We start from the raw sequence: 25,263 nt of genomic DNA, 5'->3' as shown, positions 1-25,263 counted from the left end.
AGCTCCGCCGTGATGGATGTAGCAAATCCGGCGCCGGTAGTAGCAAAAAATGGCAACGGTTGCAACAAAAAACTTGGCCGTTTCTAGCAAAGTTCTTTCGCCGGTTGCCTCACGTAGTTTGCTTCTCCTTCGTTGCCGTTGACGTGGGGTTGCAATTTTTTTGCACACGGTTCCAGCACATCGGCGGGGGGTTGTAGCTTTTCTGTGCTCCTCGTCGGCTGGTAGAGTAGAGTTGCAACATCTCGCTAGCCGGTGGTAGCACTTCGCCGCTGGTGACAGAGCTTGCACAAGTTGCGAGAGGCATGGAGGGAGGCTGCGGTCTGTGAAGGAGCAGAGCCGCGTCGGCTGGGGGTTGACGAAAGAGGAAAGGAGAAGGGCAGTTTCGCGCGCGGGCCCACCCATGTACACTTGGCTCGCGCGAGACGATTGTTTACATGTATGCGTGCGCCAGCGTGGCGTGCAGGCCAGCGGAAAGTCCGGCCGGACTGCTGGCTCCAAACGTTTTGTTTTTTGGAAAGAATCATTGGGGGTGATGCATTGCTTCTACTGGCAGGGGTGCGAGGTATCTTCTTTAAAAAAGAAAAGGAAAAAGAGTAAAAAGCGAAAAAAAAGAGACAGAAAAGAAAAAAAACGGGTAAAAGAGCCGGAAGCTTCACAAAACCGGGCCTAGAAGCTTATGGAAGCTTCCCATAGATCGTCGCCTCTTCCTCCTCGCCTGACCGACCTGTTCCAACACTTTGGTCTGGACAAGATCCGCGCGATCATGAACAGTTCTGATGGTAAGACGTTCGAGCAAAAGATCGACAAGTTACGAGAGGTGCGCCCAATCACTCACTTGTCTTTCGTCGTCTAGTTTTGTCCTTCCATCCAGATTTCAGTTTTGTCCTTCCATCCAGATTTCAGGTCTCCGTCTGTTTCAAGATCGCTATAATTCGTAATCCCGTGCTGGATCTGTATACCTCAGTTAATCCTTAGGATATATTCTCCTTATATTTATTTAGGAAATGAGTGCTTTCGAACGTGCTCGTGATGTATTCTACATCGTCGAGGGCGAGGATGGCGACGAGGACGACGAAGACGACGAGGACGACGACGTGGATGTGGACGAGTCGGATAGAAAGGTAGGGAAGGTGGTAACAAGCTTCGTTCTATCCATATGTAATATGTTAAAATATGCACTATATTCTTTATGTTGGGCGAATTTGTCTCTCCATTCTTTGACTAATACCTGCTTCTGATCTCCAACATGTTTCTGCCTGTTCAGCTCTTAGATGATGAAAAGAAACCCGATATCACGAAACGACCACACACTCCTATTGGAGATGAGGTGGAATGCAAGAAGCCAAAGATAGCAGAAGGCTCAAGGTGCCAAGGAGAAGAACCTGAGGCTGGAGGGATAAAGAATTCCTCATGGTAGGTAGTATTTTATGTGTATGAAATTCCAACCTTTGTTTTCTAACTTAACATTGCACCAACACTAACACATTTCAAATATGCACTTGGTTTACTCTCGAGTAAGCTGCAGTTTCTGCAATCTCTGATGTTTAATGTTGCATCAGCCAGTTGAGCAGTGACCACTTTTATCCAAATGGTGTCGGACTGTTGTTTTATGCAACTTCAGAAAATAAATAGATAGCTTTTATCTTAAAAAAATCAGGTTGCTCATACTGCAGTTTACTCTCAAGTTGCAGTATTAATTTTTCCAATACATTTCTGCATTGGCAAAACCAGCACCTTAGGATTGCTGTCATTAACATCCTTTTATTGATGAGGTATTAGCAATAGATGGCTGTTAAAATGACACCTAGTTTATATATAGCATACTTATGTACCTTCACCTGTCGTCTGAACTATGATTACATGGAAGCCCTAAAACTTCATGGAATAATTTGTACCATCTAGCAAACTTCTAAGCCCATGCTTAAATTGGGAAAATTGTATTTTTCCCAATGCAATTCTGCAGCGCCCAGTAAATCTGTTCTTTGGACTCAAATACTTATCCTCTAAAACATCAGGTCAAGTTACCTTGTAGAAAAACTTGTCTCTTCAAATGGTCTCTACTTTGTTATTTTAGCACAGTTGAATTCATACTGTGTATTTTCTAATTAATTATATTGGTGCTTTCCAGAGCTCGCTAATGCTTCTGTTGACTTAGCTGTCCCTACTTTTTGAGGAAACGTTCAATTGTTCTTGAACACAGAAAAATTTCAGATTATCCCCTCTTATACCTAACCCACCTATATTCTTTAACTTTAAAACGAGTTAATGCGCAACCAACTATATAACCTAGCTTTGTTTTTGGGATTTTTACCTGCATGTCTTAACTAGATGAACCTGTGTAGAACTCAAACTCATTAGGAGTCAGGTGGTCTGTCCTTTATGAAATGTAACCAAAATATGAACTTAGTTGTCATGTATATACCTTGTCTTGTCAAATGCTTACACCATGTTAAGTCGTATTGTTGTTTGTCTTCACTTTTGTTCTGTGGGGCATATGTTTACTATTTCTCTAGCATTGTTTTGTCTCTTGTCTTTTTGTTGGCCCACTTTCATGTACTCCCTCTGTATCAAAATATAAGATGTTTTTTGGCACTATGACTGTCAAAAACGTCCTATATTTTGATACGTAGGGAGTATTTTTATCCATCTAGTCCTTCTGTAATTGGTTATTAATTGCGTAATTCTGTTTGAAATTCGGAGCCACCGAAAAAGTATTGAGTTAACAGACCACCGCAGTGGAGTTCACATACTTAGGCCCTAATGACTTCTTCAGAACAGCCTGTGTAAATTTTGGGTTATAAATTGTACTCCCTCCGTCCGGAAATACTTGTCATCAAAATGAATAAAAGGGGATGTATCTAGACGTATATTAGTTCTAGATACATCTTTTTTTATCCATTTTGATGGCAAATATTTTTGGACGGAGGGAGTATCTTAGTAGTTAATGTGCACATGCTTGCTTAATTGTTGCACTCAAGCTACTGCTTTTCTGTGAAGTTCTTGTTTCTAATATGTTTATATGTATTTTGCTTCCTTAACCATTAATTGAAGTCTTAAATTTTCCATTAGTTTTGTTACCAATGCTTCATCTGTGAAACCGCTATTCATGGTGTTCTTTGTTCTGACAGGGTCTGATGACAGGGGAATGCAGTAAACACCAGAAGCATCAAAACTATGATCTGGAACAGTATCCTGAATAAACTATTTTCTGGATTATGAATGAATTCTGAAGCATGGGGCTATAAGTGAATTATGTAACATGGATTTGTAACTATGGTGGATGTTAAGTTAACGTTCTATCAGTGCATCGTGAATGCGTGCTGAATATGCTTCTGTTATGGTTTCGTAACTTCGAGACTGAGCATGTGGTACTGGGTTGCCGTAGGCCTGTAGCCGCTGTACCTACGTTTCATACTGTAGGTATGTTGTCCGAGAGTGCCCTTTGGGCAACTCGAATGCTGATCACGTAAGGGCAACTCCAACTGGCCGATGCAAATGAACTTGGTTTTTGTTTGTTTGGATTGGTTTGGTGTTGGGGTGTTTTTGTTTATTAGCAAATATGCCTGTGCGGTTGCAACGGAGAAATAATGTTCTTTTCCATGTCTCTTAACTAAGGTACCTATGCATCATCGCAACCGGAGAACAACACATGCAGATTAATATAGTTAGTGATGCTACCAAGATTCGTCACTACGCAACTTTCTCATTTTCCAATTCAACCTAGGCACATTGACTCGCTTAACTCACATTTTCTGAATTCAACCTGCTTCCTTCTAAATCGACTTGCACCCCCACGTAGAACTATTTTGGGCCACTTACCGCAACGAGTGTTGAGCATGCAGGTTTTGACTGTCTAATCACTATCACTATCACCATCCCCTTCCTCTTTCCACCATTTTCCAGTTAGCATCAAGCTTATCTCTGCCCACATGGTCATCTTGGCTCTTTTGTGCCTCTTTGTTCACCCCAACTCTATGTTGGCTGCGCCGTTAGAAAATAAATTTAAAACAATAGAACTCAGACTTATCTAGATGCCCCTCCCTCTCATCTCTGAGCACATCGTGCTCCATCGGCGCAATGGCGGCTCCTTCTGGCTGGATTGAGGCGCGGAGACCCATGCTCCCCTCATCTGGTAGGATTCCCTCCTCCGGCGGGATCTCCTCTCCGAGCTGGATGGTGGGCACAAGATCCCCTGCTCAAGCCTCCAACCGCGCGGCAAGCACCAGCAAGAAATTTTGTTTGTTGGGGAATGAACGAATTGAATGCAAGATTGCATTGTTACAAGGACGGAGAGTGGAACACCATCTTCAATTTCTCATTTGATCCCACCTTCTCTACTTGATTCCCTGTTGCTCCGTGTTGAAGTTCATGAACAAATAAAACTGAAAGATCATGTGATAGGTTTTATCCTGTATTGAACTTTTTTTTCTCCAATCTTCGTATTTGTTGTGCTTGAAAATATTAGGACTGGTCTTTTGGTCCGTTTTCTGTCAATGAGTAAATGTTGTGTATAAAAAATCAGTGCTCGAGATTACGATTGCTTCATATATAATAACAAACTTGCTACAGGAAGAAGATTTGGGGCTGTGCTCTGGTCTGCGACCAGAAGAATTGAATAGCTCTTTACCGATTACCATGGGAGGCAAGCCAAAATCTGACAACAAGCACAACTATTGTGGCGCCTGACTACATCCCTTGGTAATTGTTTTACTCTGCTTTGGTGGTTCCATCGATCTTCGTTGGAACATTGGCTAATTATATTTGGTAACGGGACATGGCAAGGGATAGAGACTGGCATGATTTTCTTTTTCTGAACAGCAAATAGGCTCAACCCTTCGTCATTTTTGAAGTTTGGACAGAGTTATGAACCCTTCATCACCTAATCCCTAGATTATTGGAGGATCAAGATGGTGGCCATCAGGGATGTATGAGACATTGAAACAGTATTACTTTATTCAACTACAAGATCTGATGATTGTTGTGGTAGAGTAGAATGTCACACTGGCAGTTGATTTGATGAATTTTGCATGTAATCTCTATGGTGTCCAATTACAGAAATCTGGAACATATGCCTTCAATTGTGCATCCTTCACTGTCCTGGCAACGCCCCCGTTGTGGTTTTCAGATGTCATACAGTCCAAGTGACGCAACATGATGGCGGTTTGGATCCCGCTGGAGATGCATCAAGCATGGGTAGAAGCAAAGAGTGGATGAGGCTAATGCTAGCAAGTAGTCTCATCTCTTGCTATTTGTTTGCCACAGGAATCCTTAATTAGTTTAGTTTCCTCTGCAAATTGTATGGTAGGTAGTTATTTGGTAATACATGAGCCTGACGTGAACTTTCGCATCCCAAAGTCTCTCAATCTTGATTGTTAGTTCCTTGCCCCTGATATTCTTAATGCCACGTAAGGTTAGACACATCCATTACCGTTTTGACAACACTGAAACATCAATGATATAATTTGACATATTTGTATGAGGATGACTATTTCGTTGCTACTTTTGCAGGAGAGTTCTATTATCAGACCAGGGTAAGTGTCGTTGATATGATGGATGCCATCAGGTTGGAGTTTGAATCTGTTGTCAACAATGGATGCATGCCAGTTCTGCGCGCAAAGCTATTGTCAACAAAGGGATGCCTCCGTGTCCCACGGGAACCTTGAGAAGCTTGTGCCGACTATATGGCAACAACTATATGTTGCAAGACATGTGCTAGACAAACAAGAACTGGATGCCGACATGTCCACATAGACGGTGCAAACATCGATGAATTAAGACCAATGTGAAAATAATCCTTCCAAGTTTTTCAACAAAAGAGAGATGAAATACTTTAGGCAGTGTTGTAATGTAAAATACTACAGCAAAAGAAAATGATTATGGTTCACTAGATGGTTCTGTTTCAGTTATTGGAATGGTTTCCCTTCTATATTCATCAGGTTCGAGTGGGAAGCTGCTATTGACAATGGATGCATGCAAATACTGCACGCAAAGGTATTTTTGACGAAGGGATGCCGATGTGTTGAAGGAAATATGCCCTAGAGGCAATAATAAAGTTATTATTTATTTCCTTATATCATGATAAATGTTTATTATTCATGCTAGAATTGTATTAACCGGAAACATAATACATGTGTGAATACATAGACAAACATAGTGTCACTAGTATGCCTCTACTTGACTAGCTCGTTAATCAAAGATGGTTATGTTTCCTGACCATAGACATGAGTTGTCATTTGATTAGCGGGATCACATCATTAGGAGAATGATGTGATTGACTTGACCCATTCCGTTAGCTTAGCACTTGATCGTTTAGTATGTTGCTATTGCTTTCTTCATGACTTATACATGTTCCTATGACTATGAGATTATGCAACTCCCGTTTGCGGGAGGAACACTTTGGGTGCTACCAAACATCACAACGTAACTGGGTGATTATAAAGGAGCACTAAAGGTGTCTCCGAAGGTACATGTTGAGTTGGCGTATTTCGAGATTAGGATTTGTCACTCCGAATATCGGAGAGGTATCTCTGGGCCCTCTCGGTAATGCACATCACTTAAGCCTTGCAAGCAATGCAACTAATGAGTTAGTTGTGAGATGATGTATTACGGAACGAGTAAAGAGACTTGCCGGTAACGAGATTGAACTAGGTATTAAGATACCGCCAATCGAATCTCGGGCAAGTAACATACCGATGACAAAGGGAACAACGTATGGTTTTATGCGGTCTGACCGATAAAGATCTTCGTAGAATATGTGGGAGCCAATATGAGCATCCAGGTTCCGCTATTGGTTATTGACCGGAGACGTGTCTCGGTCATGTCTACATTGTTCTGGAACCCGTAGGGTCCGCACGCTTAACGTTACGATGACAGTTTCATTATGAGTTTATATGTTTTGATGTACCGAAGGTTGTTCGGAGTCCCGGATGTGATCACGGACATGACGAGGAGTCTCGAAATGGTCGAGACATAAAGATTGATATATTGGAAGCCTATGTTTGGACATCGGAAGTGTTCCGGGTGAAATCGGCATTTTACCGGATTACCGGGAGGTTACAGGAACCCCCCGGTAACCTAATGGGCCTTGTTGGGCCTCGGTGGAAGAGAGGAGAGGAGGCAAGGGCTGGCCGTGCACCTCCCCTCCCCCTAATCCGAATAGGACAAGGAGAAGGGGGCGACGCCCCCCCTTCCCTCTCTCCCCCCTCCCAATCCTAGTCCAAGTAGGAAAGGGGAGAGTCCTACTCCTGGTGGGAGTAGGACTCCTCCAGGCGCGCCTCCCTAGGGCCGGCCGCACCTCCCCCTCCCTCCTTTATATACGGGGGCAGGGGGGCACCCCATGACACAAGTTGATCTTCGTGATCGTTCTCTTAGCCGTGTGCGGTGCCCCCCTCCACCATAATCCTCGATAATATTGTAGCGGTGCTTAGGCGAAGCCCTGCGACGGTAGAACATCAAGATCGTCACCACGCCGTCGTGCTGACGGAACTCATCCCCGACACTTTGCTGGATCGGAGTCCGGGGATCGTCATCGAGCTGAACGTGTGCTCGAACTCGGAGGTGCCGTAGTTTCGGTGCTTGATCGGTCGGATCGGGAAGACGTACGACTACTTCCTCTATGTTGCGTCAACGCTTCCGCTGCCGGTCTACGAGGGTACGTAGACAACACTCTCCCCTCTCGTTGCTATGCATCACCATGATCTTGCGTGTGCGTAGGAAAATTTTGAAATTACTACGTTCCCCAACATGTGTCTCATAGGAAGCTAGAGAAGCTGGTGCCGACTATAGGATGTTGCAAGATATGCGCCATACAAACAACAACCGGATGCCGACATGTCCGCGTAGAATCTGCAACCAACGACAAAATGCATCAAGGCCAGTGTGAGAAAAATGATTGTGCTTCAGTTATTGGAATGGTTTTCCTTCTATGTTCATATCATCATTATATTAATTTACGAATTTTGCATTCCACTATGAATTTAATATGAACTAATGCAGTCACGACACCATATTTCTTCCCCTGCTATACACCTATATATGACTATACCAATTTGAATACAGGGAGCTGCCTATGGACTTGGAAGCCTGAAAAAGGCAAATAGTAAACAACTTTGAGTTTCATAATCAAAATTGAGACAATGTTGTATATATTTAATTGGAATTATGTGAAAATTGTAGTGTGCCTTATCTATTTCCTTATCTGTTGTTATGTACTATTTGTACAGTTATTGTTCAATGTTTAATTTAACCTTATGTAATTTCTGAAAAAAATGAAAGATGTATAAATGGATAAGGAGGTGAAGATATTATTGTTATGGCTGATCATGGACGATGCCTATTCCTTTGATCTTACATTGTCGATAGGGACGCTGTAGTGAGATTTCTATCGAACTGAAGATATTGAAAGTTGAAGGTTGGCACTGGTGGGGTTTTCTTCTATGAGTACTGTTAGGTATGTGGTGTCAACAAGTTATGCTTAGAAGTACTAAACTTATGTACGCAAATAGCACTATCTTTCATTGCACACACACCTGGGTGCTAATTCTTCCTTGGATTTTTCGTACGCAAATAGCACTACTTTTCATTGCACACACCAGGGTGCTAATTCTTCAAAGTATTATGCTATAAAATATGAATTAAATTTAGGCAGGTCTATCTTACATATGCGAACTCATCTCATGCATTTTCCTTTAGCTACACAATTTACTCAAGTTCTCTTTTTGTATTGCCATTCAGCGACCTCTATATTTGATTACTCGCATAACCAAGAGAATGAGTTACTATTTAGTTTCTTCCGATCTGCTCTGTTGCAAATTAGGCATCTTATACACTAGCTTGAAATGATATTCTTTAATGTTTATAAGAATAATAATTGTAATATGACATCGATTTGGGCGTAAATGTGAAGTTAATGTAGAGAAATTTATATAGAGAAAATCACATGTTTTTATTATCATACAGAGAAACCATAAATCAAGAACCACCTCTGAAGCTCTGACACCCCCCCCCCCCCTGCACCACCCTAGGTCCGACTAACTCTGTCCTAGCTTCGCCTCTCCACTTCTCCAATCACCACAGGTCGTTGTGTTCTTATGTATGCGTCCATTGCATCAGAGACTCTTACCACCACATCTAGGCTAAGCTCAAGGATCCTTTTTTTCGTTTACAAAATTAGGTATTTGATTATAGTTATTTTATCTCTAAATAGGAGGGATTTTTCTTTTTTGTAGTAATTAAGTCATGAAAGTTGGTTGTACATAATAAAACAAAGAGATCTGCGTGGAGCTGCATGCATTATACATAATTAGCTTAATTAGCATTATAAGTTTTTGTACTGATGTTTCCACCATATAATTAAAGTGTACCTACCGTCATCTTGCCTGTATCCGAATTGCAAAGTTTTATAGTTCATATGCGGGCTTGCATACTACATAAAACTGGGTGGTGCTACCAATTTCTGAAGCAATGCAATCTATTGTTTTCTTTTATTCAAATATTCAGTCTGACTTCGCACTCTCTGTCTCTCTTGATTTCTTAGTAGTTAGTTATGTTCTCTCTAATATTTAGCAATTATACGGCTGATGGGCACCATTCCGCCCTCAACTCGCTAATGATTCGTCTATTTTGTTATTTTAGGATCATTTATATTTATACAGTTTACGCTCCAAATAATCTTCATACAGATGGTCCAACTTTGTGATTACATGAATCATATTTCTATGTTCACCTTTTCCAGAATTTCATTTTTCTGAAGTCATCAACGTGTCAGAGTGGGAGTATGGGGCACATATAAGTCTGTATTCTGCAGGTGAGAAAAATGGTAAGCTTTCAAGGGTCATCAACAACAGTGTGATGTATAGTACTACTTGTATTTAACTAAAATTAATTACAAATGGTCCATCTTAATTACATGAACTTCATTTCTAGGGTCCCCCTTTTACCTATGATTGAATATTCATCAATTAAAGAATGTGTTGGATTTATAATCATATTCCACGACATCAGATGTCTAGATTTCTTGTGATTACCCATTGCCAATATCCAGCATTTCATCTTTAGATATAGATGAACCCTTTTTATGAGAAACAACATAAGTATCTGCATTCTTATCTTCCACTGTGTCCTTTACAGACCTTTCATCTTTACCGCCTCCATTACCTCTATCAGATCTTCTTTTATGGGCAGCGGCACTCGTCGGTCACTGTATGATCATCGATGGTCGTCTATCAGATCTTCTTTTGTCATCCCGCATCTTGGGTTGTAAGATTCAATAGACTTTTGGAAGGTTTGGTGTAAGCTAATATTATTGTTGTTATTTTGATATTTCTCTCTTTGGTCCGTCTCCTCTTACTTCTACAACAATGAAAGTTTCAGTTAGATGCCACGGTTGTCAAAAGCACTCACACTGCATCATATAATATTTTCAGCGAAGATTGTGCTGTCGTTATGGATGATCTTTTTTTTGCAGGGGCATTAAGGATGCTTTTTTTGCAGGAGCACTATGGATGATCTTCAAGGCTATGTATTTTGACTGAATTTTTGTTTATCCCCGTTGCAACGCACGGGTAATGTTTCCGATGAATTTGTAAAATTAATGCACAATCCAGGTTGCATCCACACCAATTAATAAATTCAGCCTCAAGTTCCTACAGCCACATCAATTTGAAAAATCGAGAGGAAAATCCAAAGCCGAAATCCACTATCGCAAATTTTGAGAATTTTACATTAACATCTCTCTCTCTCAAATAGTTACTTTATCAAACCAGAGATGATTAAGAACTTGCAGATTTCCCGTTACTAAGTTATGCCTAATTTATTTCTATTTAAGATTGGCATTTGACAAATCCCACGAGAGCTCCTGTTCGGCGCCTGTTGCGCCCGAACAGTTTCGGGACGCACACTACCGCGCCCTGTTGGGCCGGCCCATGAAGGCTGAGCGCAGCAACCTTTATAATACCAAAAAACCGCAAAAAACAGTGTGTTCTCCAGGATTCGAACTAGGGTGGTTGGTTCCTTGGCCAACCTCTAATAACCACTAGAGCAACTGCACATTGGTTACTACTAATAGCGCCAACTCTATAAGAACAAGCGGGGCCGCGTCTATTATATAGCTTTGATTTCTGAATTATTTTTAGAACATCATGGATTTGAAAACGTTCATCATTTTTGAGGAAAAGATCACAAACTTTAAAAAAGTTCATCGATTTTGCAAACAGTTAAGGAAAAAATTGAAAAAAGTTCAATGCTTTTGAAAAAAAAGTTCATCGATTTTCAAAAAAGTTCAAATTTTTGGACAAAAAATCATCAAATTTGAAGAAAAGTTCATCATGATTTGATGAAAAGTTCATCGAATTTGAAAAAGTTCATCGAATTTGAAAAAAGTTCATCAAAATTGAAAAAAAGTTCTTCGAATTTGAAAAAAAGTTAATCAAATTTGTAAAAAAAAAGTTCATCCATTTTGGAAAACTGTTCATCGATTTTGGAAAAAATTATGAATTTTGAAAAAGTTCATTGAACCAGGAAGAAGGAAAAAAGAAAAATAAAAAAAGAAAAAGGGAAATTCGAAAGAAGAAAAGAACGAGGAGAGGTACCTAAGCACGTGAAGTTTGTTGGCGTGGTGGTTGACTGGTAGTACTCCTAACCAGGATGTCGCTGGTTTGATACGCCACAGCCTCACATTTTTTGTGTTTTGAAATGTAGATAGGAGAGAAGGATAGATGGGCCGGCCCAGCGAGGAGGAGGGGTATGCGCCCGTTTGAAAAAACACCTATAACAGGCGCTAAAGGTGCCGAATAGGGTTTGCCAAATCCCACAGCCAAGCCAACATCTAGCAGTGGCACTGAGAGCACAAAAGTATAAAATTGTACCCCTAAGATACATCTGAAACGCTCTCACCATCTGATGAAATTGATGCAGCCAATGTCATTGTCAAGGGTGAAGGACACATATGTATTCCTCTCCATCTTGCCAGTCACCATCCCAACGAGCCTGGCCAGCAGGCCACCCAACCTGGATAGCCGCGTAAGAAGCCAATCTTGATGAACACAAAGCCGAGGAGATGCATATAGTGGGCACTCACCTTGGTCGTCTCGACGCGAGCCACCCCTTCTCGCCAGTGCCGGACAGCGGCACAATGACGATCTGCTTCATGGTGATGAAAGAGGGTGAAGACCACCACCGCAAGGAGGCCAGCCGCTTGGATGCGAATCGACAGCGGGGTGGCGGCGATGTTCGCCGGGTTTCAACAGGTGCCACTGCCAATGTAATTAAAACACTTCTAGTCTTTCACTGAGCAACGTGCAGATTACATGAAGTAAAGTTGGATGGCAATTATATGCTTCATGTAAAATTATATGAAGTAAAGCTTGATGGCTATAGTAGAGGGAGAAGACTGGATGCAATGTAAATATCTCATCTCTTCAAATATGTTGTTAGATGTGTATAGTCCCCTTTTCTGTATATCCCCCATTGTATAAGGAGTTTCCTGCATTTTACTACACATGTATATATATTGGCCTTTGACCCTCTATCAATACTAGTTGCTCATTATCCGACATGGTATCAGATGCTAGGTTAGTCTCTCTTTCCGGCACGATGCAACTCCGTGCTCCCTGTCCATAATTTCCCCCGTTTCCGCTGCTTCTAGCCACCCACCCGCCGTCTCCTCTCTACAACCGGTCGCCACCGTTCTCTACAGCGGGCCGCTGCCGTCCTCTGCAGTCCGGCTGCCGCCAGCTCCTGTCCCGTCTGGCCGCTGTTGTCCCCGGTCCGTCCAGCCCCTGCATCGCCTGCCTTCCGCTTCCGCTGGGCTCGTCTAGCCGCCGCCGCCTCGGGCTCGTCTGGCCGTCGCCGCCCCTGGCTGTCCGGCCGTCGCCGCCCCTGGCTGTCCGACCGCTGCCGCCCCTGGCCGTCCGGCCGCCGCCGCCGTTCCCGGCCTGCCAGACCTCCGCCATCCCAGCTTCCGGCTGCTGGCGGCCCGGCTCCTCCTTGCCTCTGCTCGCGTGGCCTGATCCCGCTTGAGCGCCTGCCTCGAGTGAGGCAGTGCCCGATCCAGACCTGGTCCTCTTTGTTCGTTGACTCCAAAAATTAGAGTGACTTCCTCATGTCCTCTTCGGGCTATGTCGCGGTCCCTCGGTGCTCGGTGATCTTCGATCGCACCAACTATGCTGAGTTTGCGGGGTTCATGCGTATCCATATGCGTGGTCTTCTTTTGTGGGGCATTCTCTCTGGCGAGGTCACCTGTCCGCCATGCCCTATTGCTCCCGTGGCTCCTACCCCGCCGGTTCTTGCCGCTGATGCTTCTTAGGCTGATCGAGATGCAGCCAAGGCGCTGGATGATGCTGCAGTTGATACTTATGATCAGCAGGTATCCGCTTATTCAGATGCTCTTGCTTTCTACGGGGATGATCTGTCTGCTTACACTCAGCGGTGCAATGATGATGCCCGTGTTGCTGTTGTTCTCACTGCGAGTGTCCTCCCTCAGTTTGCTTCGGAGTTCATGGGCCTCGGCATAGTTGCAGCGATGTGGTCTTATCTCTGTCAGCGCTATCAGCCCTCTGGTGATGCTCTCTACTTATTTGTGGTGCGTCGGGAGCACGCTCTTCAGTAGGGTGACTCATTTGTTGACGAGTTCTACACATAGAGTTCTGCTATCTGGCGCCAACTTGACTCTCTTCGGACAGTTATTTGTGGATCTTGCCACTGTTGTTAGACCATGCGGTCTGACTTGGAGTTTCAGCATGTCCATGAGTTCTTATCTCGCCTCCGCTCCGAGTTTGAGCCTCGACGTGCTCACTTGATTGCTCATGGTCATGTCCCTATCTCGGAGGTACTTGCTGAGCTTCGTGCTGAGGAGAACCGCCTTCGTTCTGCTGGATTGCTTGTGCTCCCTTCTGTGTTGGCTGCCCGAGCTCCTGTGTCGTCTGCTCGTCTCACTGTGCCACCGCTCCTGCCCACACCTTCAGGGGGATGGAGAAGGGTCCGTCGCGCTGTGGCACCTTCTGTGACTACTGCTCTAGGATAGGTCACCCAGAGTCTGATTGTCATTAGAAGCAGCGAAACCAGAGGCGCTCCTCTTCCAGTGGTGCTCCCGTCTCGTCATCAACTCCGTCACTCACCGACCAGGACTTTGTGCGGCTCAAGCGCCTTCTGGCTTCCTCCGGCTCTTCATCGACGGGTTCTGCTGCTGTTGTGACTGCTTTCACCACTTCATCACTGCCGGCATCTACACCATCAGGTACATCTTCGTGGGTTTTGGACTCTAGAGCTTCCTTTCATATGTCCTATGATTCTTCAGCGTTGTCTTCTCTTTGCTCTCTTGATTCTCCTATTAGTGTTCTTACTGCCGATGGCACATATCTTCCTATTCTTTCCACTCCATCCTTTTTCTGTTCCTAGTGTTTCACATGTTCCTCGCCTTACCATGAATCTTTTTTTTCACTACCCAACTTACTGATTCTAGTTGTCGTGTCATTCTCGATACCGACTCTTGCTTCATTCAGGATCGTCGCACCAAGGTTTTGGTTGGTGCTGGCCCCCGGCACCGTGAGCCAGAGGGCCTTTGGGAGGTTGACTGGCTTTGTGTTCCTTCCGCAGCCACCACTTATGCCAGCTCTCATGCTCTTGCTGCCTCCACGTATGCATCTTTCCAGCAGTGGCATCATCGCCTTGGTCACATCTGTGGCTCTCGCTTATCATCATTAGTGCGCCAGGGCCTCTTAGGGTCTGTATATGGAGATGTTTATTTACATTGTAATGGTTGTAGACTTGGCAAACAGATCCAGTTACCTTATCCTACCAGTGAGTCGGTATCTCAGCATCCTTTTGATTTAGTTCATTCTGATGTCTGGGGTCCTGCTCCCTTTGATTCGAAAGGTGGTCATCGCTACTATGTTTTCTTTATTGACGATTTCTCTTGCTACACTTGGATCTGCTTCATGAAATCTCGTAGCGAGGTTCTCTCTATATACAAACGATTTGCTACCATGGTTCACTCCCAGTTTTGCACGCCTATTCGTACTTTTCGTGCTGACTCTGCTGGAGAGTTTATCTCCCAGCTGTTGCGTGGTTTTCTTGTGGAACAGGGTACTCTTGCCCAGTTCTCTTGTCCTGGTGCTCATGCTCAGAATGTTGCAGAACGCAAGCATCGCCATCTGCTTGAGACGGCTCGTGCGCTGATGATTGCCGCTTCCCTTCCGCCCCACTTTTGGGCTGAGGCTGTTTCTGCATCCACCTATCTCATCAACATATAGCCTTTGACCGCCCTGCATGGTGGTATTCCTATGGAGTGTCTCACTGGTCGTTCTCCTGACTATTCAGCTCTTCGTATGTTTGGATGTGTGTGCTATGTCCTTGCTCCGCGAGAACGCACCAAACTGACTGCTCAGTCTGTTGAGTGTGTTTTCCTTGGCTACAGAAGTGCATGCTCTAGCCAATGCAACCAAAAGACCGATCTGATGGAAGAGACTAGGAAGCACATTATACGTCAACACTCCCCCTCACGTGTGTCTCCCTCAGGCCTAAACGTGGACCGAAAGTGGGCTGCAATTTAATTACGCCAGCCGGGTCTTGAACTCAGGAGCTCTTGGCTCTGATACCATGTAGAAGTGCATGCTCTACCAATGCAACCAAGAGACCGATCTGATGGAAGAGACTTAGGCAGCACATTATACGTCAACATATGTCAACTGGAGTATTTCTCAACAATCCCTTGGATCTGCTCCAGAGTCAAGATTGACAACAATTAGCAAGAATGAGCTACCTACAAATGACCACGAGACAAAGCAAAAATGGTGCTGGAGTGCACTGAGTCTTCTTAGCAAACATATGGTGTGCACCTCGCGAGATGGCGGTGGTTGAAGTCAATGGGGGCAGAGCAGCACTGAACTGCACGCAGCCTGGGCAACGACCAGCGAACTACTCTGCCGATCTGTGCGTGATGGGAGGAGCAGGTGCTCCGGCTAGGTGAAGAAGAGCATTGGGGAGGAGAGGAACTGGCTCCCGTCGGCTCACAGGAGCAGGTGCTCCGGCCAGGTGAAGAAGAGCACCGAGGAGGAGAGGAACCGGCTCCCGTTGGCTCACCTATGATTGAGAGGTGAGGCAGATAGTTTGGAAATGTCTTTTTCCATCGCCGGAGCACGTCGGGGAGGAGAGGAACTGGCTCCCGTCAGCTCACCTGTGATTGAGAGGTGAGGTAGACAGTTTGGAACTGTCTTTTGCCGTCGTCGGAGCACTGGATGCCAGCCAAGAGAGGAGGGAGGGCGGGTAGCGTCGCTGGAAGAGGAACACGCGAGGGCTGGGCTGGTGGTGGAGGACGACGACGTCGAGTCGTGGCGAGAGAAGGGTTGGGTGAAGGTGCGGCGTCAGCATCAAGTGTTGCCGGTGGTGGATAGCCGCAGGGGTGAGGAAGGCAGACGGCGGAGGGGTGTTGGCGGCGCGTGGCGGGGGCCGGCAGCTGATAACCCACAAGTATAGGGGATCGCAACAGTTTTCGAGGGTAGAGTATTCAACCCAAAGTTATTGATTCGACACAAGGGGAGCCAAAGAATATTCTCAAGTATTAGCAGTTGAGTTGTCAATTCAACCACACCTGGATAACTTAGTATCTGCAGCAAAGTATTTAGTAGCAAAGTAGTATGGAAGTAACGATAACAGTAGCAATAGTAACAGTAGCAGTTTTGTAGTAATTGTAACAGTGGCAATGACAAAGTAAATAAGCAAAGCACAATATGTGAAAAGCTCGTAGGCATTGGATCAGTGATGGATAATTATGTCGGATGCGATTCCACATGTAATAGTTATAACATAGGGTGACACAGAACTAGCTCCAGTTCATCAATGTAATGTAGGCATGTATTCCGAATATAGTCATACGTGCTTATAGAAAAGAATTTGCATGACATCTTTTGTCCTACCCTCCCGTGGCAGCGGGGTCCTATTGGAAACTAAGGGATATTAAGGCCTCCTTTTAATAGAGTACCGGACCAAAGCATTAACACATAGTGAATACATGAACTCCTCAAACTACGGTCATCACCGAGAAGTATCCCGATTATTGTCACTTCGGGGGTGTCGGATCATAACACATAATAGGTGACTATAGACTTGCAAGATAGGATCAAGAACTCACATATATTCGTGAAAACATAATAGGATCAGATCTGAAATCATGGCACTCGGGCCCTAGTGACAAGCATTAAGCATAGCAAAGTCATAGCAACATCAATCTCAGAACATAGTGGATACTAGGGATCAAACCCTAACAAAACTAACTCGATTACATGGTAAATCTCATCCAACCCATCACCGTCCAGCAAGCCTACGATGGAATTACTCACGCACGATGATGAGCATCATGAAATTGGTGATGGAGGATGGTTGATGATGACGACGGCGACGAATCCCCCTCTCCGGAGCCCCGAACGAACTCCAGACCAGCCCTCCCGAGAGAGATTAGGGCTTGGCGGCGGCTCCATGTCGTAAAACATGATGAAACTTTCTCTCTGATTTTTTTCTCCACGAATGCAAATATATGGAGATGGAGTTGAGGTCGGTGGAGGTCCAGGGGGCCCACGAGGCAAGGGGCGGACCCTAGGGGGGGCCCGCCCTCATGGACAGGTTTTGGGCCTCTGGTGCTGATTCCTTCACCAGTATTTTTCTTAATTCTAAAAAGTTGCTCCGTGGATTTTCAGGTCATTTCAAGAACTTTTATTTCTGTACAAAAATATCACCATGGTAGTTCTGCTGAAAACAACGTCAGTCCGGGTTAGTTCCATTCAAATCATGCAAGTTAGAGTCCAAAACAAGGGAAAAAGTGTTTGGAAAAGTAGATACGACAGAGCCGTATCAACTCCCCCCAAGCTTAAACCTTTGCTTGTCCTCAAGCAATTCAGTTGACAAACTGAAAGTGATAAAAAAAAACTTTTACAAACTCTATTTGCTCTTTTTTTTGCAAATATGTAAAGCCAACATTCAAGTTTTCAGCAAAGATTATGAACTAACCATATTCACAATAACACTTAGGTCTCATGTTTACTCATATCAATGGCATAATCAACTAGCGAGCAATAATAATAAATCTCGGATGACAACACTTTCTCAAAACAATCATAATATGATATAACAAGATGGTATCTTGCTAGCCCTTTCTGAGACCGCAAAACATAAATGCAGAGCACCTTTAAAGATCAAGGACTGACTAAATATTGTAATTCATGGTAAAAGAGATCCAGTCACAGTCATAGCCAATATAAATTAATAGTAATGCATGCAAATGACAGCTGTGCTCTCCAGCGGGTGCTTTTTAATAAGAGGGTGATGACTCAACATAAAAGTAAATAGATAGGCCCTTCGCAGAGGGAAGCAGGGATTTGTAGAGGTGCCAGAGCTCGATTTTCAAATAGAGATAGATAACAATTTGAGCGGTATACTTTCAATGTCAACATAACAACTAAGAGATCTCGATATCTTCCATGCTACACACATTATAGGTGGTTCCCAAACAGAATGGTAAAGTTTATACTCCCCCTCCACCAGCAAGCGTCAATCCATGGCTTGCCCGAAACAACGGGTGCCTCCAACTAACAACAATCCTGGGGGAGTTTTGTTTGCAATTATTTTGATTTGATTTGAGCATGGGACTGGGCATCCCGGTGACCAGCCATTTTCTCGTGAATGAGGAGCGGAGTCCACTCCTCTAGAGAATAACCCACCTGACATGGAAGATACAGACAACCCTAGTTGATACATGAGCTATTCGAGCATACAAAACAAAATTTCATTTGAAGGTTTGGAGTTTGGCACATACAAATTTACTTGGAACGACAGGTAGATACCGCATATAGGAAGGTATGGTGGACTCATATGGAATAACTTTGGGGTTTATGGAGTTTGGATGCACAAGCAATATTCCCGCTTAGTACAGGTGAAGGCTAGAAAGAGACTGGGAAGCGACCAACTAGAGAGCGACAACAGTCATGAATATGCATTAAAATTAATCAACACTGAGTGCAAGCATGAGTAGGATATATTCCACCATGAACATAAATATCGTGAAGGCTATGTTGATTTTGTTTCAACTACATGCGTGAACAGGTGCCAAGTCAAGTCACTCGAATCATTCAAAGGAGGATACCACCCTATCATACCACATCACAACCATTTTAATAGCATGTTGGCATGCAAGGTAAACCATTATAAGCTCCTAGCTAATTAAGCATGGCATAAGCAACTATAATCTCTAATTGTCATTGAAAACATGTTTATTCATAATAGGCTGAATCAGGAATGATGAACTAATCATATTTATAAAAACAAGATAGGTCAAGTTTATACCAGCTTCTCATCACAATCAGTCCATCATATATCGCCATTATTGCCTTTCACTTGCATGACCGAACGGCGTGGATAATAATAATAGTGCACATGCATTGGACTAAGCTGGAATCTGCAAGCATTTAATTTAAGGGAGAAGACAAGGTAATATGGGCTCTTGGTTAAATCAACAATCATGCATATGAGAGCCACTAAACATTTTCATCATGGTCTTCTCCTCTCGACCCCCAAAGGAAAGAAAAGAAATAAAACTATTTACACGGGAAAGCTCCCAACAAGCAAAAGAAGAACGAGAAATCTTTTTGGGTTTTCTTTTAATTACTACTACAAGCATGGAAAGTAAACTAGCTAAAAGCTACAACTATTTTTTTGGTTTTTCTTAAGGTTTATCAAACACACAAGAAGAAAGCTAGAAAAAGAAAATAAACTAGCATGGATAGTACAATGAAAAAGTATGAGCACCGACAACTAGCATGAGTGTGTGAACATGAATGTAATGTCGGTGAGAAATACGTACTCCCCCAAGCTTAGGCTTTTGGCCTAAGTTGGTCTATGCCCATGGATCGCGGCTACTCTCTCTGGTGTACTGAGGAGTGTCATCATACTGCCACTGGCTGGCGATCTCCTCCGGATCCCACTGATAAAATGATGGACGATAAGGGTCAAGTGGTGGTTCCGGCTCAGGCTCTGGGGCTGATGTCTGGCCCCGGTACGCATAAACGGCCTCCGGCAAGACGAGGTAAGTGCCTGCAGTTAAGTCAAACAAAAATAGGTATCTTGAAGTGTTTAGCAAGGCGTGAAGCATAGATACCTCCAAAGATGGGGCCCTTTGTACGATTCAGACTTAATCGTTTAGCAATAATGGCGCCCATACTAACAGAGTTATCATGAAATAAAGCATGGAACAGAAATAATATCCAGACACTAAGGTTTCCACAGTTTCCACGACCAATTAAGCATCTACTAGCAAATATTGCAAAGTAACGTAGAACAGGAAAGTGTATGCTAGTAATTCTTGCATCAGAAACCTTCCTCGTTTCCCCTACAGTAGTAGTATCAATAAATTCATCCACATTTTTACGATGTGGTTCCTCTAAGCTGCCCTCGAAGGGTATCTTGCAAACCGCACAAAATTCATATAGTGACATCTCCCTAGCCATATCATATAAATGAAACTCTACTGAAGGAGGTGATTTCTTAGGATGAAAGTAAAAATTTTGCACGGAAGTATTGGTGAGTAAGAGATACTGTTCGAGCTGGTCGTGGAGGAAGTTGGTGAGGCCCGCATTATCAGCCAACGAATAAAAATCATCATGAATCCCGGCTGCTCTCAAGAAATCATCAGAAGGCCATTCACACGGCCGCACTTCCGCGACGCGAGGGAGATTATACTTGGGCTTTTCATTCTCCTTACTTTGTTTATCCTTCAAACCTTGGCTAGAAGAGCCCCTTAAAAATCTCTTAATCATTTCATGAAAATTTCTGAATTTTTAGTAACTCAAAATAAAAGTGAACCAAACTCAACAAAATTGATAGCAACTACTCCCACAAGTGCCTAGAGACTATATCATGCATTAGAACTACTTGGGACCAAATAAATTTGACATGCAAGCTCAAGAACAGGGCCACCTTAGCAGCAAAAATTTGCAATGAATAAAGCACTAGAACAAAAACTAATTGGACCATTGGAGGAGTCACATACCAAGGAACAATCCTCCAAAGCAGTTTTGTGAATGGAGCTTTGAGCAAGGAGATCGAAAATGGCAGCAAAATGAGCTAGAACTCGTGCTTGAGCTGGATAGTGATTTTTTTGGAGGAAGAAGAAGAGCATGGGTGCAGGAATAAGTGGAGGGGGCCACCGCGGGCCCACGAGGCAGGGGGCACGCCCAGGGGGTAGGGTGGGCTCCTGACCCCCGTGGCCAGGTGCCAGCTCCCCCTGCTGTGTTCTTAGTGTCAGATATTCTCAAATATTCCATAAAAATCATAGTAAATTTGCAGGGCATTTGGAGAACTTTTATTTTTGGGGTATGTTTTTATTACATGGGTAATTCGGAAAACAGACAGAAAATACTATTTTTACTTTATTTAATCTAAATAACAGAAAGTAAAAGGAGGGTACAGAAGGTCGTGCCTTCTAACTTCATCCATCTCATGCTCATCAAAAGGAATCCACTAACAAGGTTGATCAAGTCCTGTTAACAAACTCATTCCGAATAACATGGAACCGGAGAAATTTTGAATAACACTAGGTTACCTCAACGGGGATATGCACATCCCCAATAATAAGAATATCATATTTCTTCTTGACAGTAGGAAGAGGAAATTCAAAACCTCCAATAATAATAGTTGGAATTTTTCCAATAGAATTGATACTGTGAACTTGAGGTTGTTTCCTCGGAAAGTGTACCATATGGTCATTACCATTAACATGAAAAGTGACATTGCCTTTGTTGCAATCAATAACAACCCCTGCAGTATTCAAAAAGGGTCTACCAAGGATAATCCACATACTATCGTCCTCGGGAATATCAAGAATAACAAAGTCTGTTAAGATAGTAACGTTTGCAACCACAACAGGCACATCCTTACAAATACCGATAGGTATAGTAGTTGATTTACCGGCCGTTTGCAAGGATATTTTAGTAGGTGTCAACTTGTTCAATTCAAGTCTATGATATAAAGAGAGAGGCATAACACTAACACCGGCTCCAAGATCATGTAAAGCAGTTTTAACATAGTTTCTTTTAGTGGAGCATGGTATAGTTGGTACACTTGGGTCTCCTAGTTTCTTTGATATTCCACCCTTAAAAGTATAATTAGCAAGCATGGTGGAAATTTCAGCTTCCGGTATGTTTCTTTTATTTGTAATAATATCTTTCATGTACTTAGCATAAGGATTTACTTTAAGCATATCAGTCAAACACATACGTAAAAAGATAGGTCTAATATTTCAGCAAAGCGCTCAAAATCCTCATCATCCTTTTCCTTGGATGGTTTAGGAGGAAAAGGCATGGGTTTCTGAACCCATGGTTCTCTTTCTTTACCGTGCTTCCTAGCAACAAAATCACTCTTATCATAACGTTGATTCTTTGATTGTGGGTTATCAAGATCAACAACAGGTTCAATCTCTACATCATTATTACTAGGTTGAGCATCAACATGAACATTATCATTAACATTATCACTATGTTCATGTTCATCACCAAATTGTGTTTCAGCATCAGAAATAGAAATATCATTGGGATTCTCAGATGTGCCTACAACAAGTTCACTAGAAGCATGCAAAGTCCTATCATTTTTCTTTTTCTTCCTTTTAGAAGGACTAGGTGCATCTACATTATTTCTCTGAGAATCTTGCTCAATTCTCTTAGGGTGGCCTTCAGGATACAAAGGTTCCTGAGTCATTTTACCCGTTCTAGTAGCCACTCTAACAACAAAGTCATGTTTATTATTTAATTCATTAAGCAAGTCATTTTGAGCTTTAAGTACTTGTTCTGCTTGAGTGTGAACCATAGAAGCATGTTTGCTAATGAGTTTAAGTTCACCTTTAACTCTAGCCATATAATCACTCAAGTGTCCAATCATATAAGCATTTTGTTTCATGTCTACCAACATAAGTATTGAAGTTTTTTTGTCTAGCCATAAAGTCATCAAATTCATCCAAGCATTGGCTAGCAAACTTAGTAGACGGGATTTCAACTTTATCATATCTATAGAGAGAATTTACCTTTACTACCCGTGTCAGGTTATCAAGACCATGTGTTTCTTCAATAGGTGGTATATTAATACCATGTATTTCTTCAACAGGAGGTAAATTCTTAACATCTTCAGCTTTAATACCTTTTTCTTTCATAGATTTCCTTGCCTCTTGCATATCTTCAGGACTGAGAAATAGAACACCTCTTTTCTTTGGAGTTGGTTTAGGAATTGGTTCAGGAGTTGGCTCAGGCAGCGTCAAATTATTTTCATTAGTCAACATATTATTCAATAACAATTCAGCTTGATGGACTGTTCTTTCCCTGAAAACACAACCAGCACAACTATCCAAGTGGTCCTTGGAAGCATCGGTTAGTCCATTACAAAAGATATCAAGTATTTCATTTTTCTTAAGAGGATGATCAGGCAAAGCATTAAGTAACCGGAGAAGCCTCCCCCAAGCTTGTGGGAGACTCTCTTCTTTAATTTGCACAAAATTATATATTTCCCTCAAGGCAGCTTGTTTCTTATGAGCAGGGAAATATTTAGCAAAGAAGTAATAAATCATATCCTGGCGACTACACACACAACCAGGATCAAGAGAACTAAACCAAGTTTTAGCATCATCCTTTAATGAGAATGGAAATATCTTAAGGATATAATAGTAGCGAGATTTCTCATCATTAGTGAACAGGGTGGCTATATCGTTTAACTTAGTAAGATGTGCCACAACAGTTTCAGATTCATAGCCATAAAAAGGATCAGATTCAACCAAAGTAATTATCTCAGGATCGACAGAGAAATCATAATCCTTATCAGTAACAAAGATAGGTGAAGTAGCAAAAGCAGGATCATATTTCATTCTAGCATTCAGCGATTTCTGTTTCAGTTTAGCTAATAACTTCTTAAGATCAGATCTATCATTGCAAGCAAGAAAATCTCTAACAGTTTCTTCATCCATAACATAACCCTCAGGAACAACAGGCAATTCATATTTAGGGGAAGAACCTTCATCATCACTATCTTCAATAATATCAGTTTCAAGAATTTCATTCTCTCTAACCCTAGCAAGTTGTTCATCAAGATATTCACCTACACAGTAGTATCAAGCACAGAAGTAGTTTCATCATAAGTATCATGCATACTAGAAGTGGCATCATCAATAACATGCGACATATCAGAATTAATAGCAGAAGCAGGTTTAGGTGTCGCAAGCTTACTCATAACAGAAGGAGAATCAAGTGCAGAGCTAGATGGCAGTTCCTTACCTCCCCTCGTAGTTGAGGGATAAATCTTAGTTCTTTTGTCTTTCCAGTTCCTCATAGTGACCAGCAGATATAAATCCCAAGTGACTCAAAGAATAGAGCTATGCTCCCTGGCAACGGCGCCAGAAAATAGTCTTGATAACCCACAAGTATAGGGGATCGCAACAGTTTTCGAGGGTAGAGTATTCAACCCAAATTTATTGATTCGACACAAGGGGAGCCAAAGAATATTCTCAAGTATTAGCAGTTGAGTTGTCAATTCAACCACACCTGGATAACTTAGTATCTGTAGCAAAGTATTTAGTAGAAAAGTAGTATGGAAGTAACAGTAACAGTAGCAATTTTGTAGTAATTGTAACAGTGGCAACGACAAAGTAAATAAGCAAAGCACAATATGTGAAAAGCTCGTAGGCATTGGATCAGTGATGGATATTATGTCGGATGCGATTCCTCATGTAATAGTTATTACATAGGATGACACAGAACTAGCTCCAGTTCATCAATGTAATGTAGGCATGTATTCCGAATATAGTCATATGTGCTTATGGAAAAGAACTTGCATGACATCTTTTGTCCTACCCTCCCATGGCAGCGGGGTCCTATTGGAAACTAAGGGATATTAAGGCCTCCTTTTAATAGAGTACCAGAACAAAGCATTAACACATAGTGAATACATGAACTCCTCAAACTATGGTCATCACCGAGAAGTATCCCGATTATTGTCACTTTGGGGTTGTCGGATCATAACACATAATAGGTGACTATAGACTTGCAAGATAGGATCAAGAACTCACATATATTCATGAAAACATAATAGGTTCAGATCTGAAATCATGGCACTCGGGCCCTAGTGACAAGCATTAAGCATAGCAAAGTCATAGCAACATCAATCTCAGAACATAGTGGATACTAGGGATCAAACCCTAACAAAAGCAACTCGATTACATGGTAAGTCTCATCCAACCCATCACTG

General features: G+C 42.7%; 1 protein-coding gene across 1 annotated transcript in view; it reads left to right on the top strand.

Annotated features, from left to right (window-relative positions):
* Positions 1 to 3,344, top strand: part of LOC125507790 (uncharacterized) — a 174,120-nt gene extending 170,776 nt beyond the window's left edge. The window contains exon 4 of the mRNA XM_087525459.1: positions 3,129 to 3,344. Coding sequence (XP_087381585.1) covers positions 3,129 to 3,135 — 7 coding nt within the window. The 3' untranslated portion in view covers positions 3,136 to 3,344. The remainder of the gene's footprint in view (positions 1 to 3,128) is intronic.
* The last annotated feature ends 21,919 nt before the right edge of the window (positions 3,345 to 25,263 follow it).

The sequence above is a fragment of the Triticum urartu genome, chromosome 5A, assembly GCF_056163025.1.
Source record: "Triticum urartu cultivar PI428250 chromosome 5A, HENAU_Tu73, whole genome shotgun sequence".
Lineage (NCBI taxonomy): Eukaryota > Viridiplantae > Streptophyta > Magnoliopsida > Poales > Poaceae > Triticum > Triticum urartu.
This window is presented reverse-complemented; position numbering and strand designations above follow the sequence as displayed.